A 14,387-nucleotide genomic window follows, 5' to 3' on the forward strand; every position below is an offset into this window, starting at 1 on the left:
TAAATAAGAGGGTCATTTAGGAGTCTGGTGACAGTAGGGAAGAAGCTGTTTTTGAGTCTGTTCGTGCGTGTTCTCAGACTTCTGTATCTCCTGCCAGATGGAAGAAGTTGGAAAAGTGAGTAAGCCGGGTGGGAGGGGTCTTTGATTATGCTGCCTGCTTTCCCCAGGCTGCGGGAGGTGTAGATGGAGTCCATGGATGGGAGGCAGGTTTGTGTGATGGGCTGGGCGGTATTCACGACCCTCTGAAGTTCCTTGCGTTCCTGGGCCGAGCAGTTGCCATACCAGGCTGCGAAGCAGCCCGATAGGATGCTTTCTATAGTGCATCTGTAAAAGTTGGTAAGTGTTACTGAGGACATGCCGAACTTCCTTAGTTTCCTGAGGAAGTATAGGCGCTGTTGTGCTTTCTTGGTGATAGCATTGACGTGAGTGGACCAGGACAGATTTTTGGTGATGTGCACCCCTGGGAATTTGAAACTGCTAACCATCTCCATCTCGGCCCCAATGATGCTGACAGGGGTGTGTACAGTACTTTGCTTCCTGAAGTCGATGACCAGCTCTTTAGTTTCGCTGGCATTGAGGGAGAGATTGTTGTCGTTACACCACTCCACTAGGTTGTCTATCTCCCTCCTGTATTCTGACTCGTCATTATTCGAGATCCGGCCCACTATGGTCGTATCGTCAGCAAACTTGTAGATGGAGTTGGAACCAAGTTTTGCCACACAGTCGTGTGTGTATAGGGAGTAGAGTAGGGGGCTACGTACGCAGCCTTGTGGGGCACCGGTATTGAGGACTATTGTGGAGGAGGTGGTGGATTGTGGTGTCCTTCTGTACTTCCTACAAACTTCACAGCGATCACTAACCTGTTCTATCAGTTTAGTATAGTCGTCATCCCTTACCCCTGCATTCTTTAATAAATTCTTCAGCCTCCGAGGTGAAGGATGTGCAAATTGCCTATGCAGTTTTACTACAACCAGCTTTTTATCAGCTAAAGTCCCATTTTCAACTGCCATTAACACATCCTTAACCACTCTACTTGAAATATTATTTGTCAGTAATGGAATACAAAAGCGTCCCGACTGTAAATTGTAAGTCCACCGTCTTTCCAAAAACTGGCAGCAGGGTAGCATGGTGGTTAGCATAAATGCTTCACAGCTCCAGGGTCCCAGGTTCGATTCCCGGCTGGGTCACTGTCTGTGTGGAGTCTGCACGTCCTCCCCCTGTGTGCGTGGGTTTCCTCCGGGTGCTCCGGTTTCCTCCCACAGTCCAAAGATGTGCGGGTTAGGTGGATTGGCCATGCTAAATTGCCCGTAGTGTCCTAATAAAAGTAAGGTTAAGGGGGGTTGTTGGGTTACGGGTATAGGGTGGATATGTGGGTTTGAGTAGGGTGATCATGGCTCGGCACAACATTGAGGGCCGAAGGGCCTGTTCTGTGCTGTACTGTTCTATGTTCTATGTTCTATCCTGTTCCATATCCAATTTCATGTGTGCTTTCTTCATCGACGGTCTGCTCAGAAGCAAAGGTATCTCACTTGATACAACATCCGTGTTAATGACATGATTCACTCCAGCAACATTGCAAGGGATCACCACTCTTTTCAGCGACTTCAGAGTATTATCATCCCCAAACCTGAAACTTGTGGAACTTTCAAATTCCTTAACCTTTTTACGATTTTCAGCATCCAAGGAGTCCAGATAACATTTTAACCAGTCAATCCCACACACAATAGATGTGCAGCCACTGTCCAATACAGCACAGTTGAAGGATTCTGCAACCAATACCTTCATTACCGGCGTAAAACTGCTTGTTAATAGGACAATGCCTTCTTTCTGGTCACTATCTTTTTCCTCTTCTGACTCTTCCGTGTCATGTGTCGCTTCAAACACTATCATAACGAGTTGGGCAGTTGAAAGCATAATGGTATTGAGAGTCACATTGAAAACATTGATTTATCATGCCCCGTGCATTTCTGGGGTTCATCTTCCTATTGTAGGTTCTAACTGGGTTTCTGTCTTCATAATTTCCTTGTCTCGGTCTTCTCCTTTTATAGTCTTGAGGCCTGTTCGTAGCCATACGATTTTGCCATCCTGTTAGTAGTGTATCTTCCATATTCTGCCTTATTGCAGGCTGACCTATTTGGGTCATCAGAGCCATTGGAATTGAATGTTTTCCCAGAAACGTTTGTAAAGCTTTTGTCATCTGTTCGAATAAGGTATCCTTATCTGTAAACTGAACTCCTGTCAAAACCAAAAGTTTATCCATGTTGCTCACTCTAGCACAGTCAAGTAATTTAAAGGCCAACACAGGCTGTGGAAATTCCAGCTTTTGTTTCTGCAGCCTTTTATCTAGTCTGCCAAATTCCATTATATAGTCTTCCATTGATACATCCTCCATTTTCCGGAACTTATCAAAATCCGACCATGCTTCATACGCACTTGACAAATCAACTTTCTGATAAATCTTATCCATATAATGTAATAAAGTCTCCAGACCTTCTTCTTCAGTGTAACTCTTCCAATTCCAGCTCAGAAAGCACTTTGTTTCGGATTTTACTGCCATATGGTAAAGAAAGAGCCAATGCCATACCTTGTTTAGTCTTTCCCAAAGCAGTTACCTTAGTCCACATAACTACTGCACTTCTCCATTGGTAATACAATTCCCTTTCAGAAAATAAGGGAGGATAGTCATATCCAGCCATCTTTATCCTGGGTTCAGCCATATATCCCTTTTTTTTCTCTCACTCCTTGGTTTGATCTGGAAAAATTGTATCTTTCATCCCTTCACATTTACACAGCAACCACCCTCTGCTGCCAATTGTTAGACGTATTAGATGCTGTGTATGAAGAGACAAAAGTTCTGTTCTTTTTTCACCAACACATTTTTATTTCTTCCAACAGACTCTGCACAAAACTCTACACATCACCAGGCCCAGAGGCCACCTGAAGCCCCATTACATATCAGTGTCAATTATTGGACACTTAACATGAATGAGACACTAATTGCAATGTCTCTTAACCCATTACTTAACATTAACAACAATATGGTGACAATATAATCAGTTCAACACCACTCCCCCCTCACCCCCCATTCACTCTCCATTGAAGTCAGGCGCATGCCCAGAGTCAGAATTGTTTTGCTTGTTTTCAGGGAATGTACGTGATTCCTCTCCTGACCTCGGTGCTGTTCGATAAAACTCAATGGAAAAACCCAAACGAGTTTGATCCGGCTCACTTCCTGGATGCTGAAGGGAGGTTTGTGAAGAACAAGGCCTTCATGCCTTTCTCTGCAGGTAATGGATGCAAGGACCATGTGTGTTCCTTTCTTTTTTGTTATACATTTTCAATCCTCAACATGCTAATGAGGCCCCGTTGGGAACAGGTTTTAGTTGGAACCTTTCTCGGCCACCACCATAGAGAGACAAATCTCCCTTTTCACTTCTGAGCTTCTCTCCTGACTGTTGCATGGAATGGGATCATATTCCCCGCACGCCGCACGGTTAAGGTGGTGACGGTAGCTGGTGACTTTCCAGCACCGATGAACGTGGCAGTTTCCCAACTCATTCCTCCACTCTGTGGTTTATGGCAGAAATATCTTATTGGACATTGCGGCAATCCATCCAAAAGTGGCATGTCAGCAATTGAGGCGATTACCGAGTGTACTTAACGATTCTAGCAGGGTTGTGTCAGAAGCACGGGAGCATACAGCAGCAAGCAGAGCATCCTCGGAGCACGGTAATATTACTGGGCTGCTAATGATCCAGAGGCCTGGACTAATGATCCAAGGACAATACAAGAATTTATATTTGATTAATAAATCTGGAATCCTGAGGCAGGAGTCCCCTCAAGATCTTATATATGTGCGTAACACCCTCTCTCATTCTTCGAATGGCTATCCTGACAGTGCAGAAGGAGGCCATTCAGTCCATCGAGTCTGCACTGACCCTCCGAAAGAGCATCCTGCCTAGGCCCACTCACCTACCCGATACCGCAACCTATCCTGCACATCTTTGGCACTATGGGACAATTTAGCATGGCCAATCCATCTAACCCACACATCGTTGGGTTGTGGGAGGAAACAGGAGCACCCAGAGGCAACCCACCCAAGTTGATGTAGAAGATCAGCCACGAATGGCAGAATAAGCTTGAGGGGCCGAATGGACTCCCAACTGCTCCTGTTATGCTCACTGAGGAACAAGAGACACTACTGAAAATTAAATTGCCTATCATTTGCTGGCAGTGCAGACTTTTTCAGAAAAAGGATGTTTTGAACTTTGTTGCCTCTGTGTGCTGACCATCCCCTGTTGTTTTTCAGGTCGGAGGATGTGTGCCGGTGAGGCTCTGGCGAAGGTCGAGCTCTTCCTATTCTTCACCACCCTGCTGCAGAGGTTTCAGTTCCAAGCTCCACCCGGGGTAACTAACCTGGACCTCTCACCAGACGTTGGAATCATAGTGAAGCCAAAACCTCACCGGGTCAGCGCTGTTCTTCGCTGATGGCCAACGTGTCAGTCCCTCAAAATATTTCACTGTTGAATTGATACATTAAAAAATATATTTTTGTTGCACGCATTTTCACATAAACGCAAAATGTCAGAACATATCAACTCGAAAAACAACACAACCCTCTTTCTCTCTGACACCAACACCCCGCCACATCCCGCCTTCTCTATTTTAACCCCCTTCCCCCCTCCCCCCCCCCCCCCCCCCCCCCCCCCCCCACCACCTCCCTCCCTCTCCTCTTACTGATACCTCAATCCTCTAAAGAAATCAATACACGGTTTCCACTTCCGGGTGAACATGACCTTTTCCAGCCTCAGGACGTCTGCCAGGTTAGGGCAGCACAGTGGCGCAGTGGTTAGCATTGCTGCCGTACGGCGCTGAGGTCCCAGGTTCGACCCCGGCTCTGGGCACCGTCCGTGTGGCTTTTGCACATTCTCCTCGTGATTGTGTGGGTTTCGCCCCCAAAACCCAAAGATGTGCAGGGTAGTTGGACTTGCCCCTTAATTGGGAAAGAATTAATTGGGTACTCTAAATTTAAAAAAAAGTAATTCTGACAGGTACTCACCCACACTCCCGCTTTCAGCAGCTCCGAGCCCCGCCATCTGAGCAAAATCTGTCTCCGGCCAAAATATCGGCCTCTCACCCCCTGGACACCCGGGTCTAACACACCAAATATCGCCACCTCCAGACCCGGAACCACCTCCACACCCAACCACTTGGACATCCGAAAACCCATGCTGGAAGCCCTCAGTCTTGGACATGTCTAGAACATGTGGATGTGATACGCAGGCCCACACCTATCCACTATCCCTGCAAAGAACCTACTCACCCATGCCACCGTCATATGAGCCTTATGCACTATCTTAAACTGGATGAGACTTAACATCGCATACGATGAGGACGCATTCACCCTCCGCAAGGACTCCGTCCACGTCATGGCCCCTTACCCCTCTTAGCTCCTCCTCCCATTTACGCTTAATATCCCCCACCAAAGCTCCTTCCTATTCCATCAATTCCTTCTCGATATCCGACACCTTCCCCTCCCCTATTTCGTTTTTGTTTTAATCTTTTTATTCTCCTCATTTTCAACATTTTCATTAATAAACAACCAAAGAAAAAAACAAACAAAAACAAATACAATAACAATCCCCCACACACAAACCGCACCCCGCTCAATATACAGACCATAACATCCACTCGTACATTCCAGGTAAAAAGTAATAATCAATCCGTAAATAGTGTAACCAAGACAACAAGACCGCCGAACAACCCCACCCCCCCACCCCCCACCGGTAATGTTCAATGGCAACCCAATTCTCAAAACTTGTTCTTCTAGAACTCCACCAGCTGCTCTGTCGACCAATAGGCAGGCAGCGTGCCCCACCTTGCCCTCCGCCATCTTTTCCTGTGGCGCACCATGAAAACTCTGCTGCTCCATCTGCTCCTTCCTTCTTGTGGCGCTCCTTATCCGCTGATCCATGCCCCAACCACACCAGAGGCGCATTAACTTCCTTGGGTAACTTTTGCCCTCAAGCCAGAGCACAATATGGCCAGAGAACCGCACCCATATTTTCCCCTGTTTTTGTCTCAGCTATGAGGGAAACTGTCTTAAGGTCTCGACTCAATTATGCTCTTGTGAAAACTGGCTCACTTAACTAGATTTGTAACACAACGAAAATCTGCTGGAGTTGAATAACCTGACTGTTGTTTGTTTTACTGTTGGATCTCTGTCGGAGTGAGAAAATTTGAAATAAAAATATTACATTTGTTACCAGCATTTAGCTAGTCTCCCAAGTCTGGAAAAAAAGGCCTGGTCTCAAGGCCTTAACCTCTGTGTACGTGTGTGTGAAATAAAAGTGTGTGGGTTTTGCAAAGTATTTTTTGAACTGGTATTTGATTTGAGTTACATTTTTATCCCTTTGTTATGGGAGCGGTGTTTTCAGAACCCCAAAATGTATCATGGAGTTCAACCAACCTCTGCCTTTAATGTGTTGTTGCTTTTGAAGCACACGGCTTGTTCTCCAGGTGTGATATTGTAATTATGGACATGTGGGTTTTTAAACACAAAACTGTTTATTCCATGAATTCAACTTAACCTTTTTAAATAAACATTGGATCACTGACCAACCCTTTCTTCAAAGATAACCCCGAAAATAATACAACACTAAATAATCCCTCAAAATGTTCCTTCAAACCTCCAATCGACTTAACACCTTTAAACAGAAACACATCAGGTTAAAGACATTATTATTATGAGTTTAAATCATCCAAATGATTCAGAGATAGTCTTTCATGGCAGAGATCACAGCAGATCCAGCTCACTGCAAACGCAGGCACACCCAAGCTCTTTTCCTCAAAACTGAAACTAAAACTCCCAAAAAGCAAAAGTGATCTCAGCTCACCTCCCCCCTCTGACATCACTTCAGTAATATGAACTGCTCCATTTCTTAAAGGTACATTGCTCAACCATCCATTTCTTAAAGGTACTCTCACATGACACCTTTCATAGACTGAGTCAAATCCTGAAGGAGGACGTGAGTTACTCACTGCAGAAGCTTCTGACCTGCTCTTGTGGTCACTGTATTTATATGGCTGGCCCAGTTAGGTTTCTGGTTAACGGTGACCCCAGATTGTTGACGGTGGGGATATTGATGTGGTGGAATTGCTGTTAAATGTCAAGGGACGGTGGTTGGATTCTCCCTCATCAGAGATGGTCATTGTCTGGCACTTGTGACATGAGTGCAGAGGGATCTGGGTGTCCTCGTGCATGAGTCACAGAAAACAAGCATGCAGGTGCAGTAGATAATAAGGTAAGCAATTGATTTGTTGGCATTTATAGCAAAAGGAATTGTGTATAAAGGTGAGGAAGTGTCGTTGCAACTGTTCAAGACCGCACTGTGGTGTCCTTTGTGGTTTGAATCCGAGGATGGTTGGCGCAGTGTTCACAAAGGGACGGGATACATCCCCTCCCGCCATGTGGGAGAATCGCTGGGGCGCCGCGTGAAACGCGCCACACCGACCCGACCCCTGCATGCGATTCTCCCCCCCCAAAAAACGGACGCCGTGCGAATGGCATGGCAGTGATTCTCCGGCCCGAATAGGCCGAGCGGCCGGCCAAACTAACCTGCTCTCGGGCCGGCGGGACCTGGGGGCAGAAGGGCCAGGAGCGGCCTGTTGGGGGTGGTTCCAATCCCGGGGAGGCCCTCCGGAGTGGCCTGGCCCACGATCGGGACCCACCGATCGGCGGGCCGGCCTATCTGTCTGGGAGCCTCCTTTCCTCCGCGAGCGCTGGTTGATTCCTCAGCCATTTTTCATCGGGGCGGCCTCTGGGATGCCGGCCACTACGCATGCACAAGTTGGTGCAGGCCCAACTGCGCATGCGCGGGACCTGCGTAAAAGACATGGCGCTGGGTCTCCGACGCTGCGCCGAGGCCCCACCCCCACAAATCACGGCACGCCCCTGCCAGCCCCACGGAGGCCACAGAATGGGGTCCCGGAACAGGTGCCGACATTGGAGTAAGACACTCCTATTTTTACTCCGGCGTCGGCACTTAGACTCCCGTTGGGTGAATCCCGCCCCACAACTAGCTTTTATATTGGACAAATCTAATGATTTATTTACACTACTGAATTGGATTCGACACTTATTCCTATATAATAAACAGTTGATAATAAACATACAATCTACACTCATCTACTACTAATCTCTACATTAATGCAATAACTATGATCTGCTCTCACTCACACTATCTTTCCTCCAGTCTGTCTTCCAGCATTCTCCTCAACCTCTCACCCAGAAGGCTTAGCATCAATGCCTTATATAGTTCTGCATTTAGATCCCCCCAGTGATGGATTTGGACATAACATTAACCCTTACAGTTCTGTACATTCATCATAATATCACACGCTCCTGGTGTATTGTGCACAGTTTTGGACCACTTATTTGATGAAAGATGTTGTGGCATTGGAGGCAGTTCAGAGGAGGTTCACTAGATTGATTCCAGAGATGAGGGGTTTATCGTATGAGGAGACATTGAACAGTTTAGGCCTATACTCTCTAAAGTTTAGAAGAATGAGGGGGGATCTAATTGAGGTGGACAAGATGCTAATAGGTATGGATAAAGTAGACGTGGAGCTGATGCTTCCTCTTGTGGGACATTCTAAAATGAAAGGTCGTAACCTTAGAATAAGAGGTAGCAAATTTTAAACAGATTTGAGTTAAAACTACTTCTTCCAAAGAGTTGTAAATCTGTGGAATTCACTACCCCAGACTGCCTTGGATGCAGGGACTGTGAGTAAATTTGAGGAGTTAGACAGATTTTTAATTGGCAATAGGGTGAAGAATTATGGAGAACGGGCAGGACGGTGGAGTTGAGGCCAGGTTGGGATCAGCCATGAATACATTTAAAAAAATAAATTTAGAGTGCCTAATTATGTTTTTCCAATCAAGGGGCAATTTAGCATGTCTAATCCACCACCCTGCACATCTTTGTATTGTGGGGGTGCAACCCAAGCAAAAACGGGGAGAATGTACAAACTCCACACGGACTGTGACCCAGAGCCGGCATCGAACCTGGGACATCGGCGCCGTAGCCATGAATACATTGAGGGTGTCTAGACTCTGAAGGCTAAATTGCCTACTCCTGATCCTGGGACATGTGTTCAAGGGAGAAGATGATGACCAAGGCACCATGGTTCAGCAGGCCATTCAAGGGGAGGAAGTAAATAGGCAAGTTGTAGTTGTAGGGGATTCTATTATCAGAGGGATAGATAGTATCCTTTGTGAGCAGGATAGAGGGTCCCGCATGGTATGTTGCCTGCCCGGTGCTAGGGTGCGGGACATCTCTGACCGGCTTGAAAGGATATTGGAGAGGGAGGGGGAGGATCCAGTTGTTGTGGTCCATGTCGGTACCAACAACTTAGGCAAGTCTAGGAAAGAGGACCTGTTTAGAGATTATAAAGAGTTAGGATTCAAATTAAAAAACAGGTCCTCAAGGGTCATAATCTCCGGATTACTGCCCGAGCCACGTGCAAATTGGCATAGGGAGGCAAGAATAAGGGAAGTTAACACGTGGCTGAAAGAGTGGTGTGGGAAAGAGGGGTTCCTTTTCATGGGACACTGGCATCAGTTTTGGGACAGGGGGGACCTATACCGTTGGGATGGTCTCCACCTGAACCGAGCTGGGACCAGTGTTCTGGCGAAAAGAGTAAATAGGGTGGTCAATAGGACTTTAAACTAGAGATTGGGGGGAAGGGAAAGTCAGGGAACCAAGAGGTGAAGGAATCAGTGGGAAGCGTAGCTGCTTAGGATTACAAAAAATCACGAAAAAACAGAGCTCAGGAGAGGTTACGATAGTCCCCATCTCACAAAATATGACACAGTGTATGGAAAGGCTCAGTAAACCAAGGTCCACCACACTAAGAAAACAAAAAGGGACAGTCAATAGGGAATTAAAGGTGCTATATTTAAATGCCCGCAGTGTACGGAACAAGGTAGATGAGCTTGTGGCCCAGATTGTGACTGGCAGGTATGATGTGGTAGGCATCACAGAGACGTGGTTGCAGGGGGTTCAGGACTGGCAGTTAAACATCCAGGGATTTACAACCTATTGAAAAGACAGAGAGGTGGGTAGAGGGGGCGGGGTTGCCTTGTTAATTAGAAATGAAATTAAATCAATAGCACTAAACGACATAGGGTCAGACGATGTGGAGTCTGTGTGGGTACCACAAAGGCAAAAAAACCATAATGGGAGTTATGTACAGGCCTCCTGACAGTGGTCAGGACCAGGGGCACAAAATGCACCACGAAATAGAAAGGGCATGTCAGAAAGGCAAGGTCACAGTGATCATGGGGGACTTTCATTGAATGTTTACAGGATGGCTTTTTGGAACAGCTTGTGATGGAGCCCACGAGGGAACAGGCTATTCTGGACTTAGTGTTATGTAATGAGCCAGAATTGATAAAAGATCTTAAAGTAAGGGAACACTTAGGAAGCAGTGATCATAATGTGGTAGAATTCAGTCTGCAATTTGAAAGAAGTAAGGTAGAATCAGATGTAAAGGTTTTACAGTTAAATAAAGGTAATTACAGGCGCATGAGGGAGGAACTGACGAAAATCGACTGGAAGCAGAGCCTAGTGGGAAAGACAGTAGAACAGCAATGGCAGGAGTTTCTGGGAGTAATTGAGGACACAGTGCAGAGGTTCATCCCAAAGAAAAGAAAGGTTATCAGAGGGAGGATTAGGCAGCCATGGCTGACAAAGGAAGTCAGGGAATGCATCAAGGCAAAAGAGAGAGCCTATAATGTGGCAAAGAGTAGTGGGAAGTCAGAAGATTGGGAAGGCTACAAAAACAAACAGAGGATAACAAAGAGAGAAATAAGGAAGGAGAGGATCAAATATGAAGGTAGGCTAGCCAGTAACATTAGGAATGATAGTAAAAGTTTCTTTAAATACATTAAAAACAAACGGGAGGCAAAAATAGACATTGGGCCGCTCCAAAATGACGCTGGTAATCTAGTGATGGGAGACAAGGAAATAGCTGAGGAACTTAATAAGTACTTTGCGTCAGTCTTCACAGTAGAGGACATGAGTAATATCCCAACAATTCAGGAAAGTCAGGGGGCAGAGTTGAATATGGTTGCCATCACAAAGGAGAAGGTGCTAGAGAAACTAAAAGGTCTGAAAATTGATAAATCTCCGGGCCCAGATGGGCTACATCCTAGAGTTCTAAAGGAGATAGCTGAAGAAATAGTGGAGGCGTTAGTTATGATCTTTCAAAAGTCACTGGAATCAGGGAAAGTCCCAGAGGATTGGAAAATCGCTGTTGTAACCCCCCTGTTCAAGAAGGGAACAAGAAAAAAGATGGAAAATTATAGGCCAATTAGCCTAACCTCGGTTGTTGGCAAACTTCTAGAATCCATCATTAAGGATGAGATTTTTAAATTCTTGGAAGTGCAGGGTCGGATTAGGACAAGTCAGCATGGATTTAGTAAGGGGAGGTCGTGCCTGACAAACCTGTTAGAGTTCTTTGAAGAGATAACAAATAGGTTAGACCAAGGAGAGCCAATGGATGTTATCTATCTTGACTTCCAAAAGGCCTTTGACAAGGTGCCTCACGGGAGACTGCTGAGTAAAATAAGGGCCCATGGTATTCGGGGCAAGGTACTAACATGGATTGACGATTGGCTGTCAGACAGAAGGCAGAGAGTTGGGATAAAAGGTTCTTTTTCGGAATGGCAACCAGTGACAAGTGGTGTCCCGCAGGGTTCAGTGTTGGGGCCACAGCTGTTCTCTTTATATATTAACAATCTAGATGACGGGACTGGGGGCATTCTGGCCAAGTTTGCCGATGATACAAAGATAGGTGGAGGGGCAGGTAGTATTGAGGAGGTGGGGAGGCTGCAGAAAGATTTAGACAGTTTAGGAGAATAGTCCAAGAAGTGGCTGATGAAATTCAACGTGGGCAAGTGCGAAGTCTTGCACTTTGGAAAAAAGAATAGAGGCATGGACTATTTTCTAAACGGTGACAAAATTCATAATGCTAAAGTGCAAAGGGACTTGGGAGTCCTAGTCCAGGATTCTTTAAAGGTAAACTTGCAGGTTGAGTCCGTAATTAAGAAAGCAAATGTAATGTTGTCATTTATCTCAAGAGGCTTGGAATATAAAAGCAGGGATGTACTTCTGAGGCTTTATAAAGCACTAGTTAGGCCCCATTTAGAATACTGTGAGCAATTTTGGGCCCCACACCTCAGGAAGGACATACTGGCACTGGAGCGGGTCCAGCGGAGATTCACACGGATGATCCCAGGAATGGTAGGCCTAACATATGATGAACGTCTGAGGATCGTGGGATTATATTCATTGGAGTTTAGGAGGTTGAGGGGAGATCTAATAGAAACTTACAAGATAATGAATGGCTTGGATAGGATGGACGTAGGGAAGTTGTTCCCATTAGCAAGGGAGACTAGGACGCGGGGGCACAGCCTTAGAATAAAAGGGAGTCACTTTAGAACAGAGATGAGGAGAAATTTCTTCAGCCAGAGAGTGGTAGGTCTGTGGAATTCATTGCCACAGAGGGCGGTGGAGGCCGGGACATTGAGTGTCTTTAAGACAGAAATTGATAAATTCTTGATTTCTCGAGGAATTAAGGGCTATGGGGAGAGAGCGGGTAAATGGAGTTGAAATCAACCATGATTGAATGGTGGAGTGGACTCGATGGGCCGAATGGCCTTACTTCCGCTCCTATGTCTTATGGTCTTAAGATGCTCTGGCTGATTACGCAATCCAGCTCTTGGTCTGTAGCATTGTAGGTAGCAGATGAGGAACATAGCAGCAATGATCGAATGACGGAGAAGACTCGATGGTCCGAATTCTGCTCCTTTATCTTATGAATGTATGAATGTTATCAGTCCAAAAATGTGCAGAGTAGGTGGATTGGCCATGCTGAATTTCCTCTTAAGTGTCCAAAGATGTGCAGGTGAGGTGGGGTTCTGGGACAGGTCGGGGGAGTGCTCTTTTAGAGGGTCGGTATAGATTCAATGGGCCGAATAGCCTCCTCCTACAATGTAGTGATTCATTGGGCTCTATGTTAACGTGTGGGGTTTTGCTCAGAAGCACGAAGCCTCCTCGATAAACTCTTCTACCCTGTTCTCTGCCCACCTTGAACAGCCCCTTAAACATATATCACTTAAACCTTGATTCTGGCCACCTCCAACCATCCCTTTTTAAAAAATTTTAGAGTACCTAATTTGTTTTCCAATTAAGGGGCAATTTAGCGTGGCCAATCATCCTAGTATACACATCTTTAGGTTGGGGGGGCGAAATCCATGCAAACACGGGGAGAATATGCAAACTCCAGACGGACAGTGACCCAGAGTTGGGATTGAACCTGGAACCTCGGCTCCATGAGGCAACAAGACTAACCACTGTGCCACCCTGCTGCCCCACCTTCGACCATCCCCGATCAGTCTGTATGTTTCCTCGGTGGCTGGTATTCTTGTTCTTTTTTTATTACATGACCACTGTCCGAGATTCAAACACAATCATTGTGTCTATCACCTTCTCCCCTCACAGTCCATCCCAGAACGTTGCAATGCATTCTCACCTTCAATAACAAACCCAACCCATGGATGGAGCGGGATTCTCTCAAAATGGGGCTATGTCCCCCACGCCGGCGTGAAAACCGGCGCCAACGACTCCGGTGTCAACGGCCCCCGAAAGTGAGAAAGTGAGAAATTCTCACACAGTCCGTGTGGAGTTTGCACGGTTGCCGCCGGAGTTGTCCCCGCAGCTCCAGCCGGCTGGAAACGGTCAGTGTATTCCCACGCATGCGCGGGGTTTCCCTTCTCCGCGCCGGCCCCCGGGCAATATGGCAGAGCCTTACAGGGGCCCGGCGCAGAGTAAAGTAGGCCCTCACGGAACCAGCCCACCCGCCAATTGGTAGGCCCCGATCCGCGGGCCAGGCCACCGTGGGGGCTCCCCGCAGGTCGGAACCCCTCACCACCCCTCCAGGACGGCCTTCGCACACTTACCTTCCAGGTCCCGCCTGGGAGGCGAGTAATCCACGCGACCAAACTCGTCAGCCACTCGGGGCCCGGAGAATCGTCTGGGGTGCCGCTGTCAACGGCCCCCGACCGGCATGGCGGCGATCCCATCGGCGCCCGAAAAAAGGCGCCGGAGAATGGGGAAGCCGCCACTAGGTCGGAGAATCCCAGCCTTCCAGGTCTCTCTTTGAATGTCGTTCTGTGAAATTCACCCCTTCCTCACACGTATTTCATCTGCGCCACACTGGAGATCAAACAGGTAAATTGCTCGGTACCTTTTCATTGTGCCCAATAGTACATTATATGAGGACGAGAAAAGGACATGGCCAAGGATGCCAAATGGGTCGGC

The 14,387-nt window shown here is 46.9% G+C and overlaps 1 protein-coding gene across 1 annotated transcript in view; it reads left to right on the forward strand.

Moving 5' to 3' along the window:
- Window positions 1-4,678, forward strand: part of LOC119976256 (cytochrome P450 2K1-like) — a 60,352-nt gene extending 55,674 nt beyond the window's left edge. The window contains exons 8-9 of the mRNA XM_038816620.1: window positions 3,146-3,287; window positions 4,310-4,678. Of these exons, the coding sequence (XP_038672548.1) occupies window positions 3,146-3,287; window positions 4,310-4,488 (321 nt within the window). The 3' untranslated portion in view covers window positions 4,489-4,678. The remainder of the gene's footprint in view (window positions 1-3,145; window positions 3,288-4,309) is intronic.
- The last annotated feature ends 9,709 nt before the right edge of the window (window positions 4,679-14,387 follow it).

The sequence above is a fragment of the Scyliorhinus canicula genome, chromosome 13 (assembly GCF_902713615.1).
Source record: "Scyliorhinus canicula chromosome 13, sScyCan1.1, whole genome shotgun sequence".
NCBI lineage: Eukaryota > Metazoa > Chordata > Chondrichthyes > Carcharhiniformes > Scyliorhinidae > Scyliorhinus > Scyliorhinus canicula.